The sequence below is a fragment of the Aplysia californica genome, unplaced genomic scaffold (assembly GCF_000002075.1).
Source record: "Aplysia californica isolate F4 #8 unplaced genomic scaffold, AplCal3.0 scaffold00029, whole genome shotgun sequence".
NCBI lineage: Eukaryota > Metazoa > Mollusca > Gastropoda > Aplysiida > Aplysiidae > Aplysia > Aplysia californica.
In genome coordinates, this window is record NW_004797299.1 from 286147 (window position 1) to 301606 (window position 15460).

At 41.4% G+C, this 15460-nt stretch overlaps 1 protein-coding gene across 1 annotated transcript in view; it reads left to right on the plus strand.

Moving 5' to 3' along the window:
* Positions 1-14694, plus strand: part of LOC101850059 (dentin sialophosphoprotein) — a gene marked incomplete at its 3' end in the record, with an annotated part of 91344 nt that extends 76650 nt beyond the window's left edge. Inside the window, 2 exon segments of the mRNA XM_035973654.1 lie at positions 1485-1613; positions 14530-14694. Of these exon segments, the coding sequence (XP_035829547.1) occupies positions 1485-1613; positions 14530-14694 (294 nt within the window).
* Between the last annotated feature and the right edge of the window lie 766 nt (positions 14695-15460).

The window sequence follows — 15460 nt, forward strand, 5'->3', positions numbered from 1 at the left end:
CAGAGGTGAACAACTTGTGTTTCGCGCGCTCATATGACCTTAGCAGTTGCGAGCGCCGTAAAACCTTATACTACTACTACTACAGATCTCTCCGAAATCTGTGTTAAACTGTTTAACGAATATCATGTCTTTTACTATGAGAAATCTTAAATCTGTGCAAGTAGTAATAGTCAAGTTATAGGAGAAGAAAGATGCATGTCTGCATTTTTTAACTAAAGACACTCAATGTTAGCTCTTGTTTTACCTTTAAACAAGAGAAAGTTACTCTGCGTTTGTTCATGAATCATGCTGTGTATTTTGCAGCCTGCATACAATTAAGAAAGACACATTATGCAATTTAAAAAACCCACAAAAATACATGGGAAGGTAGAGATAAACTTCTTGTATGGAATAAAAAAAATAATGACAGCTAACACATTCATTCTTAGTTTTTGTGTCGGAAATATGCACAGACACTTGTGAATGTAAAGAAATAAGAACATTGTCAGTTATTGCAAATGGTCAAGGAAACGAAAATAAAAGCTGGAAAAGTCTGGTGTTGATTCAGTGTCACTGGAAAGCCAGAAATTATTCTTGAAACCCAATTACGAGAAGTCATCCCTGTTATTCAGTCAACTAACAAAACCTAGACTTACCATTGTCAAGAAATGTAAAGAATATTTCAGAAGTGTAACTGATACTGTTCATGTATTGCATTGTAGATGTCTTTTGGCCCTAAAATCGGTTTGTACTTTTTCTTACAGAGACTTCAGGGTAATTCTTATAAACTTTTGAGAAAATATGCGAATATTCATGATTATATTGGACACATAAAGTGGTATTTGGAGGAATTACTTCGTAGCGAATTGTGTGCCAGATGGATAAGGTTGCACAATTACAGCTTTCTATATGTGCACATACCATCTTTTCTGAGTATCTACACCAATGTTATGTCGCTCATGTTCCTAAAGTGCCGTTTTTTTATACTGATTTTCCTTCATTCACACTTGTCCAAAATATTTGTACAATTTAGCATTTCTAACTTCAGCAGGTCTAACGAAAGACAAGTTACATTGTCTGTTCTTTTTTGAGTCTCAAGAGCAGAAATGCGTGCTTTGGGTGCATTAGGAGTGTGTAAAGATATATACATAAACAATGCACTGTACATGTTATGGTCCACACAAATGACAAAAGTCAGCTGATTTTTAGAATGTACGCTGTTTGTGAGGATGGCCTATTGTCACATGATGTATGTGAAATGTTATGAAGGGGTTAACAGCACAAAATGGAAGGGAGACATCAGATGCCATTTTTTAAGATGGGACATTGATGCCCCTTGATGACCTTATATTTTAAGGATGTCTGTATTGAATTATTTCATTTAAGAAATGAACATGCTAGTGTAAATCCAAATTTCTCCATGGAAGGAGAGAAGGTAGTATTTTTTCCGTCTATTTTGTTCTTCAATATTCTTCCTTTGACTCTTACTCTTACTGGCTTGACAGTGGCTCTTTTGGACTCTATGGACTCCACGCTGAACACAACAACATCGCCCAAGCTTAACTCTCGTGACACCACACAGGACAACTTAGGGGTAACTCTACCAGATGCCATGAAGACGCCTGTTCTTTCAGGTTTGTTGAAATTTTGCTTTATGCCTTTGTTTTAGGGTCCAACACCCTCCTAACATGATTCTATTAAAGTTCTGGCTCTCAAATTTTTTGAGGTTTTTACATTTGCAAGCAATGTTCTTTCTACTCCCCTCAGTCTGTTCGCACTCTCTCTCTCTCTGTGTAGCCATCTCTTCGCCTTGGCAAATGATACATTGGGGCTGCTTGAGTCATGTTCACTTGACTTGAAACAGGTTTATACGCTAGTCAGACTGACACCTGACAGCCCCCTTTTTTCTGCCCAAACAGCTCAGTTGAAGGGGTCGTTTGAGTGTGTCACTGACAATTCCTACTTTTTTTTTTTTCACTCCGTTCCTGTCCTCAAAGAAAGTTGCATTTGAAATAGCAAAAGTTGCAAAAAGTTGCAAGAAAAATTAGCTAAAGTTGCAAGAAAAGTTGCTAGACGTGTATAGCTAAAAAAAATTCATGGAATTATTGGAATACCTTGTTGATGTGCTAATTGCAATCAAAGTAACCAACAAGAGTTTTGTTAGATCAAGATCAAAAGTAAATGTGAATGTCTACAAACAAGAAAAAAAAACTGCTTGGAGGTTGCATGGTGTACAAAAGCAGTTTGTCCCCTGACACATGTGTCAGGTCCTTCTTAAACTCTCGCTGATGTTGGGCAGGTGTGACCAGCGTGGTTTGGGGCTGTTCAGATATAATCTTACACCTTTTTTGGTACTTCCCCCCCCCACTTTACGCTTTTCTTACATCCCCCCCCCCATCCCGTAATAACTAATATTACATTATTCGCTTATATTATAATATAATAATAATAATAGTAGTTATAATGATAATAATATGTCATTTATCACAGCGGATAAAATACCATCCAGACCGCTCACTTAGTTTTCCTTCCCCGGTTCCTCCCCGACCATCCTCACCACCCTGCCCGCCCGGCCCGACAGCCCAGCGCGTAGTCATAAATCACTTGTCAGAGGGGTTAATTGGGGTGACCGCAGCGCCACTCCTCCTGTGCCGGGGCAGTAGTAAATATGGCGTTTTAGTGCGAATTGAAAGCCTCCTAACTCTGAAACTATAAATGCTACAAGGCCGATTGAGATTTCATTGTAACGTGCTATGTTTGACCTGTGGGCCGGTATAACTTGTTTTCTTGTAAGTCCGATTATATCAGTTTTACAAGGGATTTAAGTAAGTCTGTGATTTTCAAACTGGCATCTTCAATGTTTAGAACTTTTTCAGTTTGGATTTAGATATTTCAATCCGGCCCCCAACGATTTAAACAGAAATTCATGTATCAACTGTGGTGACAATTTTCATTTACATGTGCAAGTTTCAAATGCACGAAGTTATTCTATGATTTTCTGTGATTTTTAAAAAATACCAACCCACCACTCTGAACATTCATCCTTGCTGTTTTTAGTTTTCTTGCCTCTACTACATCTGAATTTCGTTGTCATTTTTAACAATATTTTTGTCATGGAGTGCCACACTCAACATGATCATATGGTGGGCATTGTGCTCAAACATCATGGCCTTCTTGAGGAGGCTGCACATGATATAGATGTACAGCTGGCCCATGATATAGATGTACAGCTGGCACATGATATAGATGTACAGCTGGTCCATCAATCTATGGAGAATTGCACGCCTGGAATAGGACAAAATGTGCATATCTACGGCAAAAAATGAAAGAGGGCTGGAAAAAAACGAGGAGGACATTCAATTGTTACAGGGCTGTCAGATTTTGTCGGATAATCCACGAGAAGCAGAGAGATTTGAGAGGAAGGGTTCTAGTGTACATGATCAGCTGTCAGAGTTAGAGTTTGAGGAGCTTATTCCAAGGTCAAGTCCTGCCTGCTCTGAATTTGATAACATCCTCAAACAACACAACATCACACCACAGGCCTACCACAGCCGTTCATTTATAGGAAGCCACTGCCATAAATACATCACAGCCCATGTGTACAGACAGCTAGCATCATTTTTAGCAAAAGGAACAGTTGCATGTACACGAAATCAAAGCATAATAGACACCGCATTAATTGTTCTGAGAGAGAAATTTGTTCACGTAAAAGACACTTTCAAAGATATCCACACAGTAATTGCACATGGAAAGCCAATCACTTTAGAGAGAATACCACTATTCAGTCATGCATCACACGATATATGTCTTTATACAGAAACATAGTTGGCAAATAAAAGGTCTTGAGTCGATAGTGCCGTAAAACACGTGCTACTCAATCAAAATCGATCAAAAGAAAAGGTCATCCCCAAACAACATATCCTTGAGAAACACTGCGTTCCTTGGATACAAAAATGTGGGTTTGGAATGGCCTTCCATTGTGAGCAAGGGGGTGATCTCATTCATGCAACCGTGGCCTAACAGACAAAGAAAAACACGTCAAAACAACCATGCAGTCACAACACGTCCAAACCCACCCTGAGCTACTCTGTCGTGTGCACCACCCATCAAAAGACGAAAGCTTACAGCGGAAAAATGAGATAATTCCTCCAGTCCAGCAATATTGTGTTCTTTTTGTATTTTGTGTTTAGGTTGTGTTTTCATAAGTGTATCGGCAAGAAAAGATCTGTCCTGTAGTTACATGTATCGTGGATATCGCTATGAAAAAACAAGGTCGCAAAGCAAGAGTATTGCAAAAATCAACTTCAAACCTGAATAATTACGGATCCAGAAACTTCGTGCATATGCCCCTTTGTCAGTACAAATTTCATTATGTTCTCAGTCCTGTGTGCAAATTTGATTGAATTCGTTGGGGGCAATCATATTTAAATCGATGTTTATAATTGATTACCCATGACACATTTATCAAATTAAGTCCCCTTTTTGAGAACTTCACAGCTTTTAAGTGTAATGTACCATGTTCTTCCGATTTCTTCATTTTCTTCCTTAATATGTTGAATATTTACGTGGTCTTTATTAAAATATTCATCTTACATTAGCTTTGGCTCACTGTGCTGGTAAACTTTGCAAAAAATACAAGAGCGCTGCCGGTGTTCGGCTGATTAGGGAAATCCCCGGCGGTGCAGGTAAATGACCCCGTGACCTGGGGAAGCGCGGGCTTGCTTGCCTCGCGCCAGCCGAAACTAAATGGGCGCTCTATAACCGCTGTGTTATATTTATATTGCCCAAATCTATGTTACAGTAATTGTTCTAATCTATGCGCTTTACACAGTATTCATGAAAAACATGCTTACTCACATTTTAGATAATTAAATACGGTACAAGCGGAACTTTTCTTGGAAAATTTACGGTGTCATTTTACCACTTTAACCACACCTGTGTAATCAACTGCATGTATGTATATCTACCAGTGTATAAAATGGGAGATGGCCGCTCGAGGACCTAATGTATCGCCACGGATATGTCGTGCTTAACGCTCTAAGTGAATATAGTTACTTTTATGTGTTATTTAAAAAAAAATTATGTTGTCATATAAACTATTTTCCTTCTTATTTTTTCACCTCACAAAAGTGTAATATTACATTGGTTTAAGACCGCGTCCCCCTTTCCGTACTTACGATTATAGTTGAACGTCCCTTTTTGGGGTTTTCTTGATGAATCTATCCATGTCTAGGTCTACAATCTACCCTCCTAGCCTAAGAATTAAAGTCTTTCACAAATTTTTATACTAGATCTATTTACCTGGTGCTACGGAACCAAGCAAGCTAAGTAATTAGAGGATCGTGTTTATAATTGATTTACTCTATCTGTAGATCTAGACAGAAGATGATCTGTCCGAATAGGACTATTGGGGGGTCGGATCCGGTCGGTCGCCAGATTAATGGCTCAAAGCGGCTATCGTGGCACAAGTCGATCGCCCCTGACGCGTTGCCTTAAAAACAAATGTGTTTGTTTTCAGGCAACAAATTGGGCAATCATCCCGATCCGACCTGACCCAACCCGATCCTATAGCCTATCCGCAATGGGCACCGGGTAGCCCACACAAAGGAAAAGTGGTAGTCTGTTTCAGGTGCGAATTGTCCCACTTGGCGGCATCATTTTTAGTCATGGAAGAAAGTTTCGGTTATTTTTTACAAAATTTTTATATTTTTTTTCCAACTTTTGCGGAAAATTGGCTAAAATTCGCGAATTCACAGAAATGGCAAAAGTTGCGCAAAAGTTGAGTAGAGGGCAACAGTTGCGCACGCAAGTTACGGGTTGCAGGCCCAAATTTCTCTGAAGACAGCTTTGCTGTTTCTATCTGTTGGTCTTGCTCATTCTGAACACTTAATAATTTCTCTTGTGTCAGTACATATCACAATGCGATGGAAACAGAGGCTCATCAATTTTTGGGCATATTGTTATTAGTATCACCTTAAAGCTTGTGTATTTGTCTTGCTTTTGAAAAAAAAGAAACCTTCTATCTTGAATAGAAGTCGAGATAATATGTGTGTGCCTAAAGAAAGGTACCTAAAGTCGGATTTTGCCCATTTTGAGTTATGGGTTGTACGTTATAGGAAATTCAATTCTGAACACAGGGGTTTTCGAATTTTTTAGATATCTTAAGTAGTTTTTGAGATATTGCACATTTTGCGAGGTGGGTATAAACATATCATTTTCAAAAAATGAGCTTTTAAGTTTAACAAACGTGAGAACACATACAAACTAAAAAAATGATTTTTTAAATGTATTTATTCATGGAAAATATATTTCAAATTTGGCATTCAGTTGACATCGATATCATGAATGGAATTCAATGGTAAAACATAGCAGGGAAGAGAAAACGTGCTTCAACAATAGATTTTAACACCTTTTAAAAGCAGTTTTCATTATTTGTTTTTATTTTACCCTTCCCTCAAAATAATTCAAAATAAAACATTCAGAGGTCAAATCAATGAAAACCCTTTAAGTACATTGTAAAAAAAAATTGGATTTATCCTTTTTTTTATGGAGACACGTTTTGGTCAAAAAAGTGATTTTTGTCATTATCAACCTGTTGCTCAAAACGGTCTGGAGTGACTTTTGGTACCTTTCTCTGGGCGCACACACATATTTATTGCGATGGAAGAAGGTGGGGTTGCTTGTGTTACAGGTAAAATATACAAAACAATGGTCACTAAAGTTTGGTGACTTCCAAAACTTGAGTATTCTTTGAAACTGCATTTATATATTTTTTGTACCTTTGATCAACCTTTTCCCCCCCCAGTAAAATCCACATGAAAATGTGTTTTAAAATGGGTTATGTAAGGTGTTAAGAAAAAAGAAAAACTGGGCAGAAAAATCTAGGTTTCTTCAATTTCATTATTTTGATGAGCACTTGATCTATTTCACCATGATGACACTCGTATGCTTCTATTACTCAAACTAAGCTTTGCTGAAATTGCCATTAGAGAGCATACTGTCAGTAGCCTACCCTCTAATTTGAGATTCAAATTTGTGATATATACATCTATAGTGTGGTCAAAAATTTGTGGTGCAACTTATCCTCAAATATGGGCTGTAAGGGTTGAGGGTGAAACCCCAGACGCTCTCTGGCAAGCCAACCTCTACCAAGTCAACTCCCCGTCCTTGTCGAGCAGCCTGGGGACCCCTGCTCTGTGCATAGGAGTAGGGATTGCAGACGGAGCTCTGGCCAGGAGGTACCATAGCCCTGTGAGGTGCGAAGTGAGCAACGACCCTTCGGCTCGTAGAAGGGTTCATACACATCCACCATTATGGTAGGTCTGGCGTCACAGCAGGCCAACCTGTTCATTCAGGAACTCACTGTCGACATCTTCTTTCCTCCCTCCCGTGGGAGGTCTACAGACGGGGCATGGTACCCACAGACTGCCAGATGACTCATTGTGAGATGATGTCTCTGCAGACCCAGAAGGCCTTGTAGCTTTAAGGAATAGGCTGCCTGAAAACAGATGACGTCCCTACAGATATCCTGGCAAATGCTCACTGACCCATGACGTGACGATCCTCTGTCGGAGTAGATTTGGCCACCCCTCTAATTATTCTGCCCCATGAACGGAAATATTGATAGCAGATAGCCAGGAGACAGCAGGTGGCGGGGATTGGGCAAACGCAAGCTGCGCTTGGTGATGCAGACGACTCATTGTGGAAGGAACGCGTTACCCCTTACTCAATAGGACCCCTTACTGGACTGCTCAGATGATCACTTGTCATTGGTTGCACTTTGTGGCTCCCATCTCCCAGAACTAGAGTGTGCCTACACCCCCTACGGTTGTCTACTGTCTAAGAAATCCCCGTGAAGGTTGATGGAAAACAGGACAGTGAACATTGCACCTTTGTTCTCTTGTGGCAAGATGTTTGGATACAAGCCAGTGTCAGGACAAGACTCCCACCTACCTGAGTTCCTACAGGGATGCATACAAGCCTTCACAACCCCCTAACCAATAAAATGCCTCTACGACAAATGAAACTATACGAGCTCGGATGTCACCTCGGTTATCAAGGTCCGCACTCTCTGCCTTCACCCGGGGGCGGGAGTGACAAGTCAGCTACTGGGACCCACACTACAGGTGTAGGGGCCACAAGCAACACACAGACACTGAATATACTCCAACTGAACATCTCATCTATACAGAACAAGAAAATGGAGTTTGCAAAGACACTGTCAGACTAAAGAATTCATGTAGCCCTGTTACAGGAAACCCAACTACCCAAGCGGATAGAGCTCCATTTGACAGGCTACACAATGTACCACTGCAAGTGCACCAAATGTCAAGGTATCGCAACCCTCATTCCGAATGACATCACCGCTGAGGTTTCTCACCTAGAAACCGATGACGAAACTGACATGCAGGAAGTGAATGTGCAGCAGTCGGATGGAACAACCTACATCTTCTATAAAGTATACTGCCCACCGAGATCTACTCTTCAGCGCAACTTCCCGAATACAGACCATAAACATACCATTCTTGCGGGAGATTTCAATGGACACTCTCCACTGTGGGGTTACAGTGATACAGACTCGACTGGAACAGTTCTAGAAGAACTACTGAGATCAAGCAACCTCATTTCACCTCAGAATGACAAGACACCTCCCACCCTACTTCATAGAGCCAGCGGAACTCTCAGCAGACCAGACTTGACCTTGGTCTCCGCTGACCTTCACCCGCACTGCTCCATGACTGTCCTAGATGACATAGGAAGTGACCACCGCCCAATCCTACTGCAAATATCCAGCAACAGGAAACGAGAACCGACTAACCTCATAAGACGCAGTTGGAACTACAAGAAAGCAAACTGGGAGCTCTACCAACAGAAATCCGAAAGTAGACTCCTGGATGTATGCACGACCAACCCAATTGATGAGTGCTACAAGGACATCACCACAGCACTAAAGACATCTGCTAAGGAAGCGATTCCAAGAGGGAACCCTAAGAAGTTTCGCCCTTATTGGGACAAAGAATTTGAACAACTGACCAAGGCCAGAAAGAAAGCCAGACGGCGTGCTGAGAAGAACCCAACAGCCTAAAAAAGAAAGCACAACAACTACCTGACTGCCAAGGTAAAACTGAAGACCAAAAGTGCGAAAAGACAAACATGGAGAAACACTGTGGAGAACTAGACCTGCGTAAGGACGGGAGGAAAGCCTGGATACTGCTTACCAATCTCTCAGGTATAAAAAAAAGGAAAAAACCCGCCCCAATGAAACCAAATGAGAAAGGAGAAACATGCAGAGCTGAGGTTATGAATAAATACTTTGCTAGCATCAACAAGAAAGGAAACCAGAACAAAGTGAGCCATGCAATAAAGCAGCTAACCAAAAGGGTAGAACAGACCCCCAAGGCAAACCTGAAGGTGTTTGAGAAGGAGTTTACTCTGACGGAATTGAAGGCAGCCCTCAAAAAGTGTAAAAAGAGAAAGGCCCCAGGACCAGACCACATCACCAATGAGATGATCCTCAACCTGACAGACTCTTCCCTCTCCATGCTCCTTGGTTTCTACAACAGGACCTGGAATGAGGGACAGCTCCCAACAGAATGGAAGAAAGCAAACATCACACCGATATTAAAGAAGGACAAACCAGCAAGCCAGCTTTCAAGCTACAGACCAATCTCTTTAACATCATGCCTGGGGAAGGTCGTCGAGAGAATGGTCAACGACAGACTGTATTGGTGGATGGAAAGCACCGGAACAATCAGCACATCTCAGGCAGGATTCAGGAAAGGCAAAAGAACTATGGACCACCTCATCAGATTTGCCCAGAAGACCAGCGATGCCTTTCAAGATAAAGACAATGTTGTGGCTGTCTTCATCGACCTGAGGCAGGCGTATGACCATGTGTGGAGACAGGGACTGTTCTACAAAATGCAAAAGCTTGGGATAGCAGGAAGAATGTACAGCTGGATCAAGAACTTTCTGTCTTGCAGAACTATCCAGACGTCATGGGACAGCAAGATTTCTTCACAGAGGACACTCGAGGAAGACCTCCCACAGGGGTCAGCACACAGCTGTACCCTCTTCCTGTTGTTCATGAACGACTTGCCAGATGTCATCTCCTGCCAGAAAGCACTCTATGCTGACGACTTACTCATATGGAGCAAAGGAAGTGACATAAGAGCAAGCCATCAATGCAGACCTGACTACTATCTCGTCCTACTGCCAGCTATGGAAGATGGATATCAACACAGACAAGACTGTTTTTGGACTCTTCAGCCTCAAAAACAAAGTTACAGCAAGTCAGGTAAACCTTAAGATCAATGGAACCACCATCAGACATGAGGATTATCCCAAGTACCTTGGTGTTCAACTGGACCGAAAGCTGTCTTTCAAAGAGCACTTAGGGGAGCTGACCAAGAAAGCCACCTGCAGACTAAACCTCCTGAAACACCTTTCATCACTCAACTGGGGAGCTGACAAAGCAGCCCTCCGACAACTTTATATAGGGTATGTCAGATCTGTGATTGACTACTCCCTACCACTACAATCCATAGCCAGCCAAAATTCCCTGGCACAGCTTGACAGAGTACAGAACCAAGCATTCAGATTTGTTTCTGGCGTGATGAAGACCACGCCTACAAGCGCCTGCGAAATCCACACCAACATAGAACCACTGGACCTCAGAAGAAAGAGTGCTACACTTGAAACCTATGAAAGATTTGTGCGGCTAGAAGACACGAACGAAAACAGGAAAATGGCAGATGAGTGGGAACCAAGAACATGCATCCAGAAGACCTCCTTTATGCGAGAAGCAACAAAACTACTTGAGGAGTTTGACCCACTCAAGAACAGAGAACCAATCACCAACATCAGCAGCGAACCTCCATATTGGCAGACACCAGAAATCACAATAAGGACGAGACCCTTCTTGTTTCAAGACCACACCACAAGAAATCCTCAGAACTAGCGCCCTGGAGACAGTGGATTCGTATGCTGAAACTTAAATCCATGCATACACAGATGGGTCAGCAACAAACGCTACACGGAATTCTGGATACGGATCTACCATCAAATATAGAAACAACCTTGGACAGAAGAAGCAGACCCAACTATTTGGCCCATGTGGGACATACAGCTCTAACTATGACGCAGAGAGAATCGCCATAGTAAAGACCTTGGAACAGATCGCCCAAGACTTTTTTGAAGGCGCAATAACACCAGGGGATGTTGTTGTCTTCTCTGACTCAATGTCAGTACTCCAAGCCGTCGAAGGAGGAGAAGACTACAGAGGTGACGGGAACATCCTCAGCCTTGTAAAACAGATGGGCACTTCCTATGGCGTCCGGGTCACACTGCAGTGGGTGCCTGGCCATTCTGGAGTACAAGGGAATGAGACTGCAGACCATCTATCGAAGACTGGAGCGAGCCTGCCCCAGACAGACACAACCGCCTCTTTACAGGCCTGCAGAGGGATCATCCAAGCCAAAAACAGAGACGAGTGGCTAACAGATATGCCAACGCAGAAACAGGAAGATCTCTCTTCGGGTACATGGACAAACCCAACCCCAAAGACCCTTCGAATCTTTTATGTAGAGCCGATCAGACATTGATCTTCAGAGCCCGCACAGGACACTTACACACCAACAAGCACATAAACAGAATCAACCCCATGTGGGAACCCCATTGCAGACACTGTGACTACCACGAGGAGACCGTTGAACATCTTCTCCTTCACTGCCCAAACCTGGCAGTTCTTCGACACAAGCTCCTACACACACCTACAGACTTACAAAGCCTGCTCTACTCTGGCATTGACAAGGACATGTGGTTACTTGAGGGAGACATTGCGCTGCCAAGAGCGAAATGCTCGCAGCTAAAGGGATTTGAAAACAACAACAAAACAACAACATCCTCAAATATCTCTTGAACGGGTAAATCAGTGTCATCCCTACTTTGCACAGCAGTTTGTATCAATTTGTCTTCACTAATTCGATTTTTTCCACACTAATTGAGGCCAGATTAACTCCCCGCAGTTCAAGCATTAAAATTTACCCAGCTGCATTTTTCAAGCAGTTCTTTTGTGCTCAGAGGGTGGGACAGATATGCAGCTACATCAATCGGTATACAGATGTGCAAGGTGTTGAAAAGCCGTCACTGTACAGCACTTGGACTAAGCTAACCCCTGATGAGTTTTATTGATTTGTTGACTGTTTTAGCCAGAAGAGAAATTGTTTTGTACATAAACCTGTGATGGGGTAGACAGATGATACAACATTCGGCATTCACTTTTGAACACTTATGCAGTTGCGAGTGCCGTAAAACCCCATACTAAACTGAAACTCAACTTTAGAACAATCATTTTCATTCCTTGAATGCCACTGTCTTCTTGTTTCATGCAAATTTGCTGATTTCAGGGGAGGGGGGGGGGGGGAATTATTTTATCACTTAATATCATTGTATTACATTCTAATTAGTTTTGTGTTGTTTTGTTGAAGGCATTTGTCAAGATGTGGAAATTTGTAGAATGCACAAGAACGGTGCACTTGTTTATTTATTTTTGAACAGTGAAGAGTCTTTGACACATGACATGCAAAATTGAATGAACTTTCTCATGAAATGAATGTTAACTCTAAATTGTCAAACACTTTTTTCCCCCTTCTTTGTGATTGGTAGGGAAATCCGATTTCTATTTCTGCATCTATTTTTAGTAACAAGTAAAATATGAAATCTGTTACCTATGTCTGAAAGACTGTCCAATTCCCTTTCCATTGGTATATAGTATTATGTATATATCTAGAAGAGATAGATTATTGCAGGAGGCTTGAGAGCAAGAAGTCATGATATAAAATTTCCAGCTTCAAAGGTAATAACTGGGAATTGTAGGATGTACTATAATGGCCCCTCTTTATTTTACAACAGAATGGTGTATCTTTGGCACATAATATGCAGAATTGAATGTACTTTTTAAAATGAAAATAAATGTTAACTTTTTTTTCCTTCTTTGAGTTTGTTGCGGAAGTGTGATTTCTGTTTTCCTCCATACTTCTAGTAGTAAGATTGTTGACAATGTGGAACAGTAGGGTGACTGGATGTTATATATGTATTTTTTAAAATACATTTATAGTTTGTTTTTATGAACAATTACTTTTGTCACTTAAAGTTCTTTTGTGAAATTAATGGAATTCTCAACATGAAAATAGTTGCCTTTTTAAAACCATAGCAGTTCCACTTTTTCCATATTTTCTTCAGGGGGATGACTTATCATCATCACCATGAGCTTTCTCACTGTTATATTATTGTGTAACCATTAATACACTGAACTTTAACTCTGGTATACAGTGGACTCCACTTGTGTTGAAGTGACTTGAGTTGATCTTTGGTTAAGCTGAACTTTTTCTCAGGTCCCGCTACACCTCTTTTGCTTTACATGTTTAATTCAAACAGTTATGTTGAGTTCAACTCAAATATTATAAATACGTTTGAGTTGAAGAAATGCTTTTTTTGGTACACCCCCCCCCCCCGGCTGCAAGTATGCAAAGGCTGTATTGATCTTTCAAAAGTTGCGTGTGTATCGTCAGATATTTCGCAGCAGTTTTCACAAGAGCAGCAGTATAGATTTAATGCCCCTATCAATACTATCAGGTTATTTAAGAGGCTGGGTGCCCGATAGGCCTATATTGGTTTACATCAATGAAATGGTGAAGGGAGTGCAAGAAGCAGTTAGACATCACAATGCAATAATAACGTCTGTTGCTGCTTCCCCTCCGCTCAAAGCTTAAGGGTTTGGTGCTTTGCAAGACATGAGTAATGTAGTCAAACTCTCTGTATAATGTATTCGGCTGAAAACTTTCTATCAACTATAATACCGGGTGCCTGTTGCGGATGGGATCTGGTTGGGTTGGGTCGTGATGATCGCCCGACTGGCCGCCTGAAAACAAACACGTTTCCTTTTTAAGCTACAAGTCGGGCGCGATCGTCTTGTGCCACGATAGTCGCTTTTTCACAAATAATCTTCACTTGTCAAGGGGTTTTAGCGATCTAAAGTTAATTTATAATGTACAATTTACATTTTGAGGGAAAAAAAACATGGCACAAAGCGATAGTTTTTCCGTATTGAGAACTATAAATGTAATCAGCTACAGTGAGATGGCGAGTTTTTTGCAGAGGTACATGCTAGTGCATGGTATATGATTAGTTTTGCTGCCAGTAGAAGCTTGAAACCCCCATTCCCACCCCCACCCTTTCAATTCAAGTGTGGCTAAAGGGCTGGCAAAAAAATTTAAAACCAAATTTTGTGAATTGTTTTTAATACATTGATAGTCTCCTCCCCCCCCCCCCCCCCCCCCCCCCCCTCAGTTCTGAATAACACTTTATCACCTTATATCTTAAAGCACAGGGGGGACTAAGGCCTCAGGATTCCAAGGTCTGCTGCATGTTTAAGCAATGTGGCAAGGTAAGGAAACCACCAGTCATCAGGCGTTACTCCATTTTTGTAGCTTATTGTACAACTGAAGTGTAGTGGGGACTAATAATGGAGTATTTTTTTTTTTTTTTTAGCCTACTCTGGCCAGATGGGCACCAACACCAGCCGTGAAATGGAGGATCTTCAGAGAGTTCTGCAAGAAGCTGGGCTATCCCCTACCATCTATGGGCCGGACTCTCGCCCTCCCACTGGGAAAGGAAGTCAACAGACTTCCACACCTGCGCAAGAGAAGAAAGAAGGTATTGATTTAGGCACATGAGGTCACTCATAGTCTTGCACACACAGCTCACGACTGTTCCACTTTAGATCATTTAGTTACTAGCCAATCTGGTCTCCAAGATGAGGTCAAGCTCCGGTCATGTACCTATGTTTCTCATAGGCCTGATTGACATTCTCATCTGCGATGTTGTGTTTTTTGCACATAAAATGGCATTCATTTTTATTAAATAATAATAATAATAAATTGCCTTTATATTGCGCATTTCCACAAAAAAGTGCTCAATGCACTGTAATTTAATACAAAGAACATATGCAGCGCACAGCTCCTATAGTAATCCTCTTTCTCTCTCTCTCACCCTGTCTCTGTCTGTCCGTCCGTCTGTCTGTCCGTCCGTCTGTCTGTCTGTCTGTCTGTCTGTCTGTCTGTCTCTCTCTCTCTCTCTCTCTCTCTCTCTCTCTCTCTTTCTCTCTCTCTCTCTCTCTCTCTCTCTCTCTCTGTCTATTCTCTCTCTCTCTCTCTCCAGTATATCCTTGAGTAAAGACAATCCCACAAAGCTTACCCAGACACCCTCGCACACATTGATGAATTCACACAGTCATAAATTCTTACAGAACAGAACAGCATGAATGAGCGATACTGAAAGAACATAATAGATACCTAGAGAACATAATAATATTTGTATTAAGAATATCGGAAATTACAGATTGAAGCTGGACTGAAACAAATGCGTTTTAAGTGCTGATATAAATTTTTAATAAAGTGGTAGACTCCCGTAGATGAGCTAG